General features: G+C 45.8%; 2 protein-coding genes across 4 annotated transcripts in view; one reads left to right on the forward strand and one right to left on the reverse strand.

Moving 5' to 3' along the window:
* Positions 1-2116, forward strand: part of LOC136421197 (uncharacterized) — a 49973-nt gene extending 47857 nt beyond the window's left edge. Inside the window, exon 8 of the mRNA XM_066408377.1 lies at positions 1-2116. Within this exon, the coding sequence (XP_066264474.1) occupies positions 1-797 (797 nt within the window). The 3' untranslated portion in view covers positions 798-2116.
* The window catches only part of LOC136421196 (uncharacterized), a 27273-nt gene continuing 13741 nt past the window's right edge, over positions 1616-15147 (reverse strand). For all 3 annotated transcript variants that reach the window (XM_066408376.1, XM_066408374.1, XM_066408375.1), the window contains exons 2-3: positions 7444-7552; positions 1616-7190 (exon numbers count right to left, since the gene is read on the reverse strand). In XM_066408376.1, coding sequence (XP_066264473.1) covers positions 2778-7190; positions 7444-7509 — 4479 coding nt within the window. In that variant the 5' untranslated portion in view covers positions 7510-7552 and the 3' untranslated portion in view covers positions 1616-2777. The remainder of the gene's footprint in view (positions 7191-7443; positions 7553-15147) is intronic.

A 15147-nucleotide genomic window follows, 5' to 3' on the forward strand; every position in this document is an offset into this window, starting at 1 on the left:
GTAAACTTAGTCCAGGGAGCCATCATGGCAGCCCAACAAAAGACCTCAGCCCGAGTAAATCCCCTGCTGGTCAGGGGTTTGTGAGAGAAAGCCATGTCGAGAGGTCGCCAAATAGAACATCCCATGTCCAAAAACCCCCTAGCAGATCCTCTCAGGACTCTAGCGACCTGTCTCCCGACTATGTGGAAATCACAGGTAGTCAAGACGATGTTTTCAGCAGCCATCTTGGATCAACATCCGGGGTACCGGGATCGTCCGCGACGTTGCCGCCATCCGGGAGATCAGACGTTGCGGGATCGTCCGGAAGGTCTCGTAGAGTATCGTCTGACAGAGATTCTGTTTATGGCGAAGAACTGAAACAATTGAAAGCTGTACTGCAACACTTTGAATCGCTCCAGCGATACAAGGAAGAGAAAATAGCCTCTAACAACCATGGAGATCATACTAAGGAGAATCCTCACAGTGGAACATGGCCGCGGCAACAGTCACCGGCCAGCCGGCACCGTTTGTCTCGCGAGAAAAAGCGAGACCCCTCGCCCAATCACACGGACTCCTGTCCTACAACATACGACCGGAGACGCCACCATTCTCGCAGAGAGAGTTTAGAATCATCAGGAGCCAATAGCGCGGAGAACTCTGTAGTAGCTGTCTCTGCGCCCGAGTCTCCACAGGGCAGACTTTCCCGCCAAAATAGTCTAGAAAAAGAGAAGGAACTAGAAGGACACCTCCACGCATTGAGAAGGAAACACAAGTCAGGCCGCCTGAGTGCCAAGTCCAGCGATGAAGTTTACGTATAATATCAGTTGTATGTAGACTTCATCCCATTGTAAATAGACAATATAAGGTCTATAGAGAGGTAACCCCATTCACGAACGATCAAGAGCGTAGCCTCTGCCAGGCTCCACAGGTCATTGGAAAAATAGTAGAACTTGGCAAAATAGATAACATGCTAGAGAAGTAAGCTGGTCATGGAGTACAGTTTGCGAAAAAAGTAGAAATTGGCCAAATAGACATAAAATCTTAGAGAAGTGAGCTGGCCATGTAGTATTATAGTTTACGACCTATGGCGCAAACTGTACTCCACGGCCAGCTAGCTTACTCCACTAGCATTTTGTCTGTCTATTTGGCCAGTTTCTACTCTTTTTCCAGCGACCTGTGGAGTCTGGTAGAGGCTATCAAGAGCCACCATGTTTTACAAGACCCTCCTCATGTAGCCATGAGGCCAGTGTAGCCTTCGTAGACCCTCCTGTACAAAAATGTCACTTAAGAAAACCGTTGTCGTATTTATACCAGAATTTTTGGATATCGACGAAATGTTTGGCTGCCAAGACATGTGATACCTCTACAGTTGACAAATAAAATGCATTCTTGTTCAGACAGAAAAGTTACTAACGGAACTAAAGACTTGTGTGCAGAAATAAGGCTTACCACAATGTCCTATTGTCGTGTTAATCTCCAATGTTCTATTTTCATTTCATTACGATATTTAAAACACCGAAAATCCATTATACTTTCTCTGATCCGAACGACACATACATTTCTAAACTGGTTTAGCATATAAACATACCATTACAGGAAAGGGGGAATGGATGAGTAAAGGAGACAAACAAGAAAGTCGAATTTCCTTTTTATTTGGGACGTCACAAAAGGTGGTTTGTTTTCTTCGAAAATGTTAACGTCCAAGTTGGCTTCCTTTGGCATATGGTCATAACCTTGATTTTAAAAACGTGAACTAAAACAGTAAAAAGAAACGGTACAAGATTATTTTGGAGGAACAAGCATACTTTAAACAGTACAAGACCAGAAATATAAACTTATCGGAGATGTTGAAATTTCTCTACATTTATCAATAACTGTGCCGACCTCCTTTATGAACGGTTATATCATTTTCGATGTCATTTCATGACCATTAAGGATAGTATTGATATAAATCATCGTGTTTTCTTCCTTTGTATGGAGTCACGATCCCCTTGTATACCGTATATCATTGTCAAAAAGTATTTGCAGATGTGTACGCTAAACTGATGTATGATATTATTGTTTGTTCATAGTTGTTTATTTATTATTACTGGATATGAAAAGTGTAAGTAATAAAGGCTGGTTCCTTGTGTAAATACATGTTGGTCGTTTGTTTTGATTGAACGTATGATATGATATGTTTTATGATAATCATAGATGGCACTAGCAGTGATGAACATTTCAACAGTTTCCTAAGTGACCCTAGCGGTGTAGGTCGCCCCTATCAGTGTCAGTGGTCAAACTTAACGCCTCAAAGCTTCTCCAATTATAAGCTCCCGACATTAGCTTGGAAATTACCTGGTATAATGTATAACTATAAGTGAAATCAAGTCCATTCGGAAATTCGAGTACGCATGTGCAGTGTCAAAGGTGAAGGCGACAGGCTTGCAAACAGTTCTCGTCTCGACATTGTCTCAATTTGCATAACAACATCCAGGCGGGGTTTGTTTACGTCTCACGGGCCTTCATCTTTGACACTGCGCATGCGTACTCGAATTTCTGAGTGGGCTTATTAAAAGAGAGTTAAAACACACACACACATACATGTTCTGCTAACTCTAAAACTGGCTGGGATTTGTGAAGAACTAAAAGGCAATGCTGGAAAGTTGAAGTGTTTAACATAGCACAATAGAACAACTTGTTATACAGATTATAGCATATGATTTATGCATCGTTTGATCCCATGAAGCACAAGGCACTTGTCCATCACATGGACAACTTCTTTACATAGCTTTCCATCACACTTAGATGAGAAGTGTTCACATGAAGTTCATGCATTTGTAGAGTACAAAGCCGCCATGTTGGAACCCACACGTCACGAAGCGCTGGTCACGTGACACGTCCATGCATGCTGGGATAGCTGGCAGGTGACACTGAGACACAGTTCGCCCGGTGGTTGTCTCAAGCACGGACAGACCACCGTCTTGGCTGACGGACACGATGAACTTTCCTTCTTTGAGAAATCTTGACGACAAAACAGAACTTTGGCCCAGTTTGAAAGCATAGACTTGATTGCCGTTGCTTGAGTCCCATGCATGAATCGTTCCATTTGTTGCAGACGACAGAATCAGTTCGGATGGGCCGAACTCACACGAAGTGATGCAGCCAGCATCATGTGCCTTCAGATTGAACAATCTTTCTCCACTTTCCACGTCCCATACTCCTAGAGCTCCGTCTTTCCCACCACTTGCAAGCCGGCAGGAGTCAGCGGAGAAACTGAGGCAGGTGATGACGTCACCGTGCCCGTTGCAGACGACTTTTGGCTCGGCGTTGACAGGAGACCAGAGAATGAGTTTTCCCGCCCTGTCTCCAGACGCTAGTGTTTGTGAGTCCGGAGAGAAGGCACAACAGGACACTCCATCGGAGTGTCCCTCAAAAATGGCGCTCTCTACGCGTTTCTTGCCATCAAGATTGGCCCCAACGTCCCAAACGCACAAGGTTGTATCAGTGCTGCCAGCAGCGATCATACTATTGTCCGCAGAGAGCGCCATGCAAGTGATTCTGAAGTAGGCATGCCCTTTGAGCAAGCGGTGTCTCTCCCTACGCATGTCCCAGACTTGGAGCGAGTTTGTCCCCGCTAGCGCCACGAGCCGCGTCCCATCTGTGGAGAAGACACACCTTGGTGGACATTTCGATTCCACTTTCTTCATCTCTATCTTAGAGATGCATCTTCCCTTGTTGTGGCACAGACCACGTTTCAGGTCCCCCCTCTGAGAGTCCCAGACGGTCAACGTGCCGTTCTCCCCGTGTTCACACGTCACGAGTTCTTTGGAGTTGGGTGAGAACGCGCAGGTCACGATCCCGTGCGTTCTGGCATCTTGGTTGACGTTTGAAGTACTGTCCTCTTCCGCTAGGTTTACTACACTAACTCTACCATCTTCTCCACAAACCCAGGCGTAACCAGCGTTGGTAGCACAACAACTGATGTAGGGACTGTCCGGGACGAACACCTTGTTCACCCTCAGGGTTCGAGTAGATGTTGCGTACAGCCTCCCGTTTTGGTCCGTCTCGTTGTTTCTTCCGCGGCAAGCAGAAATGACGTAATCATCTGTAAGACGACAGCCGCTCACGCCGCCATGATGGTTTTCAACACTCCCAAGTTCTTCGAATGATTCTAAGTCCAAGACTCGCACACTGGTGTCACTTTTGTCTCCAACTACGCACAAGAGACTGTCTCTGGTGAAGATTTGCTTTAGGCCGCCGTCAAAGTTGATTTTTCTGAGCTTCTGTCCAGTTTGCACATCCCATACGTTCAGCGACTTGTCTCTGCACCCAACCACGACACTTTCTCCATTTTGCACGAAGCAGCAGCACTGGATCGGGGCCTGGTGGTCGCTGAGTGATACGCAGTTCTTCAGCAACAGTTGGTCACTACTTGAAGAACTGTCAAGGTCAAACAGTTTGACCTTGAAGATGTCTTCGGGAAGGTCAGACAAGGAGACACCTGACAAGGAGTAGTCAACATTCAAGAACATTGCGAGCTTAGAGCCTGAATCCGCAAAAGCGCAAATAGTGGGCGTTGTCATGGAGTCCGGAAAAGCGGGTGGTTCGAATGCGACAAGTTCTCCTTCAGTATTGAGTGCGTGAGTGGACGACCCGAAGAAAATATGGCCGCTACGTCCGGGGAGGAACGTACACTGTCGAATTTCTGGAAAGTCCGTTTCGAAGAGACCCATGACTTTCCCAGTGAAGGCATGATGTATACGGACCTTTCCTTGCAAATCTCCACACGCCAATAGTCTCCCGTCTGAAGAGACATCGCAATCCAAGATGGCAGCCGCGCGAGTCGCGAATGACGTCACTGCCCCAAGGCCTTGCGGTTGCTCAGTGACTTTCTGCAGCCATGGTCTGCCTTCGCGATCAAGGTAGGTGTTAGCAACCTGTTTGTCGCTCCCAACTCTTCTGTCGTTTGCTGCTATTGAGACGAAATTGTCCGGATTGTCGACAATTGTGTCCGCGTGGCGTAGCAGAAGGTTTCTGAAGCGGTCAACCGTTGTTCTGCCCTCGGTTGAAAGGCTCTCGCATCCCGAGGCGATTGCGTACTCCTCCACCATGTCATACACCGACAGTGGGTCTGTTTCCAGCCGAACTCTGATGTGGTGAATGTTGCAGAACAACGACGTGAAGTCACCGCCAAACTGCCGTGCTCGGACACAGTGGTACATGCCGTGACGTATCGCGTACCTGGCAGTGGCTCCTGACGTAGGTTTGACGTCATCACCTCTCATTTCCGCCATGATGTTTTGGATGGCTTCTTTGGAGACTAGAGCTAACACGGCATGTCCTTGTTCAATGTCAACTCGGTGCTTACTTTCCGTCGATGTAAGCCATGATTTTATTCCCGGAGCAAGCGAGAGGCTTTCACATTTGCAACGAGTCAGCTTCCCTAACTGTGCGAACGTTTGCTTCTGGAATGCTGCGTTGACTTTTTCTTCTGTCAGGATGGAACCTAGAATGTCCTTGTGTACAGGTTCCTTGGCCGCTGCAAGGCACCCTAACAAAGCAGAGTACAGCTTCGGGCCCAGGAACGTGTATACACTGTCAACGATTGCCATTTGCACTTTCATCAGTCCCGTTGGTAGTTTGTTGAGAGTTTTGTTGGTCAGACTATCATGTTCCACCAAGAAATTGACAAGATGGAAGTACCCCAGTTTTCCCTCTGACTTCTCTAGTAGGATTTCTGTCACTTGGTGGACGTTCGGTACAGACATGGTTTGACCAAGGACGTCCGTTAGGAAAAGACGAACGTCCTCTTGGTTTCGGGGATCCTCGTTGCTGAGTCGTAGCATTTCGGAGCTGATTCGTGAGTCTTCGTGACTCGATCGGGACTGTTCGGGCTCGAGCTCAGATTGTTTGAAGTACCGCTTTACTGTAGAGGAGGTTTCCCCACTTGTAATGAGGATTGCCAGCCAGCTTGGTAAGTGGCGAAGCTGGCTGATCATCAATCTGATCTCCTCTCCTCCTGCTGAGTCGACCAACTGGTCGAAGCCATCCAGTACCAACAGCATTCGCTTGGTGGCGTCAGGTCTACGTACGCAACTGAGCGGCCTGTGGATCAGCCGGTGGTACATCTCGACAGCAGACAGATGGCGCAAGTCTGCACGTAGCTCGTCGTCTTGTTCCAGTACTCGACAATACCCGGGGACACTGTGCGACAGCTGGCTCGCCAAGTTCACGACAAAGGTCTTTGGTTCTTGGAGCGACGGGTTCTCTGGGAAATAGCAGGCTGCGAGATTTCCATCTTTGGCGAATCTGTTGCAAATTGAGGCAGCTGCACACGACTTTCCCATACCAGAGGAGCCCGAAAGCACAAAGGACCTAGAATTGGTCTTCCCATGGCACCAGAGGATGACTTCGTCATGTAACCACTGCCTTGTCTCTGGGTGAAAGTTTCTCAAATTTCTTTCCACGATTCCTCTCAACCTTCCCATCCGGATTCTCTCGCCAACAAGGCTGAGACTAGAGTCTTCACTTGGGGGGCACAAAATGGCGGATAACTCTTCACTGAGCTCTTCTCCTTCGAAGGTGAATACCAACGACTCCGAGATGTCTTCTGAGATGACATCCATCCCGTCATTCTTTGCAGATTCATCAAGCACTGTGATTGGCTCGTGGATCTCGGCTCTTGTTTCCTCATTTGCATGTCTGCCTCTGTCCAACGCGACGTTCTTCAGATTCTCATTAATGTCCTCTACCGACTTCCTCACATCGCCTCTTCTCTCTCTCAATGTCACTCCATCGAAGAGCTGGTTAAGCTCTTCTTCTAACGTGTCGAACTTTTCCTTGTCCCTCTTTGACTTGAACAATCTCGCTATCCGTCCTCTCTTGTTCACCTTTCGAACGTGCCTTTCTGACTGTTGTAACTTCGCTTCCAGTTGGTCGAAAAAGTCACCCCTTGATGTACGAAGGAGGCCCTCCGCTGAGACGACTTCAATGGCGTGGACGGTCTCGATGAACTTTCTCGTCCGTTTGGACACTCGCTTCCCGTGCCTGACGGTGTGGTAGATGCTCCCCACCGCATGGCAGATGGGTACTGCAGCGGTGACGTCTTTCCGGTCCCGGGCGGAAATGAGGCTGACGTCACCGTCCAGAAGCCTTTGCGCCGTCGGCAGGAGGGATGTCTCGCTTTGCCTGACGGGAACGCTCCGGACGAGACCAGCAAGATGTTGGATCTGGATGAGTAAAAAACAGGATGCAAAACTTACTACAAAAATCATTCTCAGATAATTTTTACTTGAAAGTTCATCTGCGTTGGTCTTTCTGTATCAAAGTTGACACAAAAATTGCCCTTTTACCAAATTTTTGACTGATTAGCTCCAGTCTTTTTTTGTCAAGAAATGAGCAACCCGAAATTGCAGTTCAACTTTGATCAAGAACTTAGACAACTTCTCAAAAGTAAATTTAAGGTTTAGAAAAAAATCTTACCATCGTTTCACGACTCTGTGTGTCCTGGGGAGGGGGTTGTCCACGGACCGCACCGCGTCCTCCCATGGTGCTTTGCGCCGGGTGGTCTTATGCTGGAAGACACACGCACCTGCAAAAGACAAGAAAATGCAAGCTTCGTCAGAAAACGTTGAACCATCCATGAATAGTTTCATCGGGTTGGTAGGTCACTGTATCACAAAACTCTTTGTACACAATCAGGTGTTTTATTCAACCAACGTTTCGGTGACGGCCTGTCACCTTCCTCAGGGCATTTTTGACTGGTTCACACTGCACTGCAGCTATAGGTGTCGCTGCTTATAGATGCTGTCCCAAGCGTTAAGTATGAATATATGTATGTACTAGTATATATGTCAAATTCATGAAGTTTCGTTTTCTACCTCCTATATGGCTTTAAATTTTACAGCTTTGTAAAATGCTCTATGGTAGTCAGTCCATGCGTTTTGATGAATGACTCAAATGAAAATGTCGTTGATCATTGGGACTGAGAAGATAAAACAGTGTACATTCTTTGGTTTCTGAGATTTATCAGCCATGAGGCGGTACGGGTACAGCTGTGTTTGTGCCTTGGAAAATCCATGACGTCATCGGATTCCAATGTAGTGAGTGAGTACCAAAAACAACAGATGGAAGTTTCTGGCGTTATCTAATGCACCTGTCGCTGTGAAGCCCAGGGGGGACACAAGAGAAAGGCTTATGACATTTCAAAACCAAGTACAATGTACATGAACCACATATCAACATTTCAAAAATAACGGTTATCCAAGATATGAGCGGTTTTAAAACTTCAACCAAGGGACGATATACTGACGGACATATGGATTAAATAAATTCTGGGTACAAAGTTTTCATCCCCTCTGATGGTCACAGCCTCAAAGAATTACATTGACAAGTGTTCAAAGCACGTTGTCGGGGCTCAGTTCTACCGAATCATTTGCCGTATTTAATTTCCAATGGTTTATTTGTTTAACCAGAAGAAATACACACTGGCATAAAAAGAGATTTCCAAGCGGCTGAGGACACATGAGAGACCCACAAAACACACGGAATACCTCATAACAAAAATGCGAGTCGAAAATAAGACGTATTTTTTCTAATAACAATCTCCTGTCTTTGACACTTTACATATCGGGCCATAAGACATCGAGCTTCCATTATACTCTCCAAGCAGATGTTCGGATTCAGCTTGTTTTTGACGTATATTTAAGCGTTTTTGTCAGGCTTTCTATTTCCGATTTCACGTGGCTTGTCGACATAAAGAAAACCTAACGTACTAGAAAGCCTGACAAGAACGCCTAAAAATACGTCAAAAACAGCCGAACCTCTGATTGGACAGTACTTCCAGTACATAACAGTACTTCCAGTACATAAATGTACTGTTTTATCTAACGTTGGATGATTTTAGATATGTCACCAGATTTTAATTAGTCGCTTGATTATGATACTTGTGTAAGTCTGACTCCAATTCGGTCATGAATTTGACCGCTACTGTCAGTTTGTGTAAGTTTTCTTAATAAACCATTCATCATCATAACCGTGCACAAAAATATCACGATACAAAATAAAGAAAGACTGATACCGACCACAGAATGGCGAAATAAACGATGCGCAGTCCTAACCAATCAATCGGAAGATATCTCAGTCTAGCCACTGTCTACGCAAACATCATGCCAACATAGATAAGACCAGCTACTGGCTGAAAACACACCGATAAGCTTTCAACATTCACAGCATAGTAGCGCCCTACCGTCCGCATACAGGAAGACCATCTGGCGAGAGAGTCAAGTGTTTTGATCTGATACGTTTTTGGACCGGGGAAGCCCTTGTCGTTGCCATGGTTACGGTGGAACCACAGGAAAAACCTTGGGGTTAAACCTCGTGACCTCTCCGGTGACCGTTAATGGTCGTATTCATGACCCTTCACTTACATATCAAACACAGGTCTTTTGCACGCTCCTCCACAGCGTCCTTTCTTTCCCCTAAGGGACTGATCGATATTTATTGGGGGGGGAGGGGTGGTGCAAAGTGGGTCCGGTAAAAAATTTTTTTGATGGCCCTCCCCCCGGCTCAAATTTTTTTTCAATGGCCCTCCCCCCCGCCCATTTTTTTTTTCAATGGCCCTCCCCCCGGCTCTAAAAATTTTTCGATGGCCCTCCCCCCCATTTTTCATGACTTTTCACATGAACATGTTACTGAATAAAAGTTAGCGGTAGTGATGTTTGACTGGGACAGTGGACGTATTCGGGGTTGTCCTGACGCACACGCAACATATCATTCGCGTCTCTCCCAAAATACATAGAGTCGACTTTTCATTTTGGCAACAGTGCATAATAAGACTTACCTTGCCTCAGCGTTCACGCCAACCCGAAGGCAATCTAGGGCGGCTCCGGAGGGCATGCTTTCCCGGGAATTTGTGGATTTTCAAGCCTTCAAAAACGCAATTTCTCGCAATTTGAGAGGCAAATCATCCAGCTGAGAGCGGTTGTCAGTGGTTTTGCGCCTTTGATGTACTATCATCGGCGGTTGTGCTAACACGACCCGATGATTTGCCTTTCAAAACGAAGGAAATCGGTAGCTATGTTGTCACTTGTTGCTATTTACTTCTCATACGCTGTTTTACTTTTATATTTATTTGTGTTTTCAGGTACGTGAGTACCGACCAAGTTTCGGAATGGACACAGAAAATAAAACCTTTGATGAAACCGGCTACCATATCATGTTTGTCCCTTAACTTTCGTTTCATATTCATTCGTATGTTCTCGACCAAAGAGTTTATTTTTATGCCACTAATACCATGATTTACCCATGAAAATTGCTAACATGGTAAGCTAACCAAACCGTGATGAACTTATAAGTAATAATCACGAATAGACTGTAGTTTATTCCGTTACAGACATTATAAACGCTACAATCATCGTAGTACCAAATATGAAACTTTAGTTAATCAAGTGACGATAGATTAGATCCATTCGTGGGTCAAAGAAGCAGGGCTGGTAAGTTACCATCACAAGAGTCCACATGACATCTGATCAAGGCCAGTTCGATGTAGGGTCGATGCTAGAAAATTGATATGATCCTCCGGTGGCAAAATTCAGCTGGCCAAGACAGTCCTAAAGAGCCAAGGAAATAAACTGTGACTACCGGAAAACGCCGCATGCTCCGGCTTCCAGTGTGTTTTCTTCATCCTGTACGTACTATTCCTGTTTCCTATGTATGCTAATACTCGTATAGTCGTGCTGCTATAATTCCAAAGATGGGGTCTTTGCATCGATTTTCCAACAGCAAATTGAACAAAATCGCGACACAACTTTGGGCAAGATGGCTGCACAGTACTCTGTGTGTTCACCGCATCCAAACATAAAAGAGAGAGATCACGATCACATGACATTGCAATATTTATTTGTTTGTATGGAATCGAAAGATTAGAAGAAGTTTGGGTGTGATTTCAGTGATTTGTAGTAGTATTCATTTTTGGAACAGATATCAACTTTTTATGTAACGATGTGTTTGCTTTGTTACCTTGTGATGCTGTCAGCCTTCAGGCGTTTCATGGCTTTCATCATTTGGCTGAGTTCTTCCCAGTTCAAGATATAAACAAAATACTTAGCACCGCGAAAATCCGTATTGCTGTTATTGAAAAAAAAAAACATAATGATGGACAACAACATCATATTTGATAGGTGCTTCTTGTTCCAGTGAATCTTCCTCGCGGCCGTAGGACTAGGACCGTCGGTTCTTCGTTTTCCCACTTGGGGGCGTGATGCACTGGTGGTGCCGCTCCCCGCCCCGCCCCGCCCCGCCCCTGGACAATACGTTCCAAGCACGCGACTCCGCTGTTTCGCAGGAAGCCATCCAACTATCAACTCAAAGAGAGGTGCCAATTACTATTAATTAGCACCCCGCCCTACCGCTCCGATCTTGTCTCGACGCCCCACCCACCCGGGAACATCCCTTTGCGACTCGTGTGACGCTGGCAGCATTGCGCGAAAACGTAAACAATAGACGAGTATATATCTGCGGGGCGGGTCCCGGACTATTAGAACAGCCGTAAATGTATCAGATTCCCGGGGAAATCTCCTTATTTGAAAGCCGACAGTCCGCAGTTGACCCAAACAGAGGCAGTTATTAACGTAAAAGATTCCTTTCTTTGTCAGCGCGGGAATAGAATTGATTCTTAATTGTATTTCTGACAAATTTCTAGATCGAGGTTATGTCATTTTCCCACCCAGAATATTTGCGGCCCCGCCCACAAACCGCCGACTTTCCTTTGGTTACTTTGGTAGACTTGCTGGCGTCTCGCCGACGGCATCAAAGGATGCCGACTGTCAATCAGCGGCAACTTTGTGGGAAAACGCGTGCGTTGGATCTCCTTGTGCTACAAAGTTTTTATTAGACTGTAGTTCCACGTTTTCTGTAAGTACAATCTGACGCAGCACAGCGGTTTCGGCGGCGATTTTTCTGCAAACATGTCTGCAAACAAGCTTGGGAATACCAGGAATATCGCTTCCTATTTCGCACCGCCGAGAACTTCTGACAGCGACGATTGTAGCGTTCCACGTTTTCTGTAACTTGTAAGTAACGTTACCAGGAATATGGCTTCCTATTTCGCACCGAAGGGACTCTGACAGCGACGATTGTGGCGCTTCGACTCCGGACAAGCCGGGCATAGCTTAAAAACGTCCAAAGTGAGATTTCGTCGTCATTTGACGCCCGGACGCCCCTCTGACGGTTTCAACGTAAATCCCGACAGGCCGCACGCAGGCCGTAGAATATGGGGAGTTTTTTAGGGATGCGTGCGCGTTCTCAATAGCAGATTGCTACGTATACAAAATTACCAGAACTTTGGATGGTACATGTAACGTTATCATGAATTTTGAAAAAACTTTTTCGATGGCCCTCCCCCCTGATGCAGTTTTTTTTCGATGGCCCTCCCCCCGGCTCAAATTTTTTTTCGATGGCCCTCCCCCCAGGCCAAAAAATTTCTCGATGGCCCTCCCCTCCGGTGCACCACCCCTCCCCCCCCCGCTAAATATCGACCAGTCCCTAATTAGACCCGGGCCTGGGCATAGCGGGGCGCATTCACTGGGGCGCATTAGCGTGTGAGCGTTTCTCTGTGTCTTGGGAAAGAGAACGCAGTTTGTGTGCGCAACGCATGCTGGGAAACTCAAACTGTCCTGGGGACGAGTGTTTTGCCGTGGAGAATGCCAAACTCCCTCCCGTGGCAAAGTAGGGTCCGTGACATAACTCCCCTCCGAGCGCAATGTAGAGAGGTAATCTTAACACCCTAACAGCGCCAACGATAAGGTACTTTGTAAATCTCTGTTTCTTATAACATAACACACTTGAGCAACATTTTACCCCCCAAGATAGCGAACTTTCGTCTTGTTTCAAACGTGTTTAGTTAGAAGAAATAAAGGTTAACTACCAGTGTAGAAGGTCGCCCGTTACGTACTGGTGTACACAACTACGCGCGGAGGAACAAGAAAGGCACAAAACAAAACAAAAACGACAGCTGTGAATTCCAGAAGTTTATTTTGTTGAGCTTGATCGGCAGTTGATGTGACATAATTCTAAGCCCACGATAAACCTATGGCTTCTTCACGGCGCTGGGTACGAGCGTGGGTCTTTTGTCCTTTGTATTTCTTTTCGGTCATGTAAATTTCCCCACTACAGCCTTCGATAAACCAACTGTAACTTATCATACAGCCTCCTACATTTATAGAATTACAAAGAAGTGAGAGGAAACCGAAAGTACTAGAGTATGCTAGACAAATGCTAGACGCTTATATGCAGATGAATTTGTACATGATTGTTAACATGTGACCTGTGCTTAGCCCAGTGGTGCAAAAATGTACAATAAAGGTCATCATTCATTCATCATTTTCTGTGTTGAAATGGGTATGAATGAAAATGAATTGTCAGGAAATCAGCCAAACATATGAGCAATGAGGTTTAGATTTTAAACCTCCTTGATATCAGTTAATCTTTACTCTCCAAGCAGAGAGCTGTTTTTTGACGTGTTTTAGGCGTTTTGTCGGCCTTTCTAATTTGTCCCGTTTTCTTTATCATTTTATTAGGTCGCCAGCCCACAGTCCGACAAAAACGCAAAAAAAACGTCAAAAATCAGCCAGAGCCCAACTTCTGCTTGGAGAGTACAGTAGTTAATCGATGTGTTAAACGATGTGTATGGTATATCATTATTAGATGACGACAATTCAAATGATGACCGATGATTCTTGCATGCTTGTCACGTTGCTGCCATGGCCCAAGAGCTGTGAGGCTCTGATAGGGGGTTGACAGAATCAGCTTGTCCTGTCTTTTGGGCATTATATTAAATATTCATCTGGAGTACAGCCAGTAGGTACCCATTTGAGTAATGAGGCTGTTATAGTGCCTTTTAAAAAACATTTCGTCGATCACGGGACCCCCATTTTACGTCCCTTCCGAAAGACGAATGCAGCTCCAACCAGGCTGCCCTTCCCCTATCATAAACCTATATTTTGTCCAGCGCTAGTTTATTGCGATGCATTGTTTATAGAGACTATAGCGACGGCATCACTTTTTAACCCCTCTAGACATACGCTGAGACATGTGAGATAAAACACTATGGTGTCCGTAGGATTTCAGTAAAATCCCACACATATCTTATTAGACACTCGTGATTTAAAAAATGCCTTCACCTAAAAATGCAGCGGCATTTGGCAACACACACGACCCGTCTTCTAACCGCCCCCACGCAAGTTCTTTCCTGTTCGTGACCTGTTCTTGACCCACACTAACAGCTGACAGCTCAGCCGTTGGAGTGAACGTTATTTGCGCACCCATCAACATAACGTCTGGCTATTGTATAGCCTCCATTGCGGGCCTTCTGGGCGGCGCCGGCGTTTATTTTGGAGGATTCGTATCTTCCTAGAACTATCGTAGAGTGGAACTCGTTACCGTCAAGAACTGTAGAGGCATTCTCATTAGATAGCTTTAAACAATGCATGTTGTTAGATATGGGAAGGTTAGGTGTGACAGGTCGTTCGGTGTAATATCTGCGTGCCTGCGAAGGTGGTGTTTTACGCCGAAAGGCAGTTATACCGGCTATATAGATATATAGATACAGAGCGCTCATTCGCGACAACATATCGGGGCCAGGTTCTTTTGTTGGGGAAATCCTATTGCCGCCTGTGTAAAAGACCCTGGCCCCGATACGTTGAAAATCGCGCCGTAATCTCCAACTCAAGGCGGATCTTTCGGTGGCTATGCAGTATCAAAAGGGCCAACCATTACCAAAAGCCACTGCTTGGAGATAACTAGAGTCACCCAAAAGGCCTGCAAAGGAGGCTATGCACTATTGACATCTCGCAGATCACAGAAGAGACAAGCGCATGACTCATGTACTATAACTGCAGTCAGCCGGTGTTAGCTTACAAGGCGGGTCCGATGTTTGTCCTGCCATCACTAACATGATTTATGAGTACTTATTAAAATATTTTTGTCGCAGAGAATACACATAAGTTGGCAAACGTATCTCAACTGCAGACCACACACTGTGCAAATGCTGTGCAAAAACATTTGTATATAAAGCCCACGAACTTGAAATATAACATTTAGTTTGCAGCCGAAATACATTTTCAAGATTAAATATAAAGCATCTTTGACAAGCAAAAGTTGTGAACACAATTTTGATTTCTAAACTAA

The sequence above is a fragment of the Branchiostoma lanceolatum genome, chromosome 15 (genome assembly GCF_035083965.1).
Source record: "Branchiostoma lanceolatum isolate klBraLanc5 chromosome 15, klBraLanc5.hap2, whole genome shotgun sequence".
In the NCBI taxonomy this organism is placed as follows: domain Eukaryota; kingdom Metazoa; phylum Chordata; class Leptocardii; order Amphioxiformes; family Branchiostomatidae; genus Branchiostoma; species Branchiostoma lanceolatum.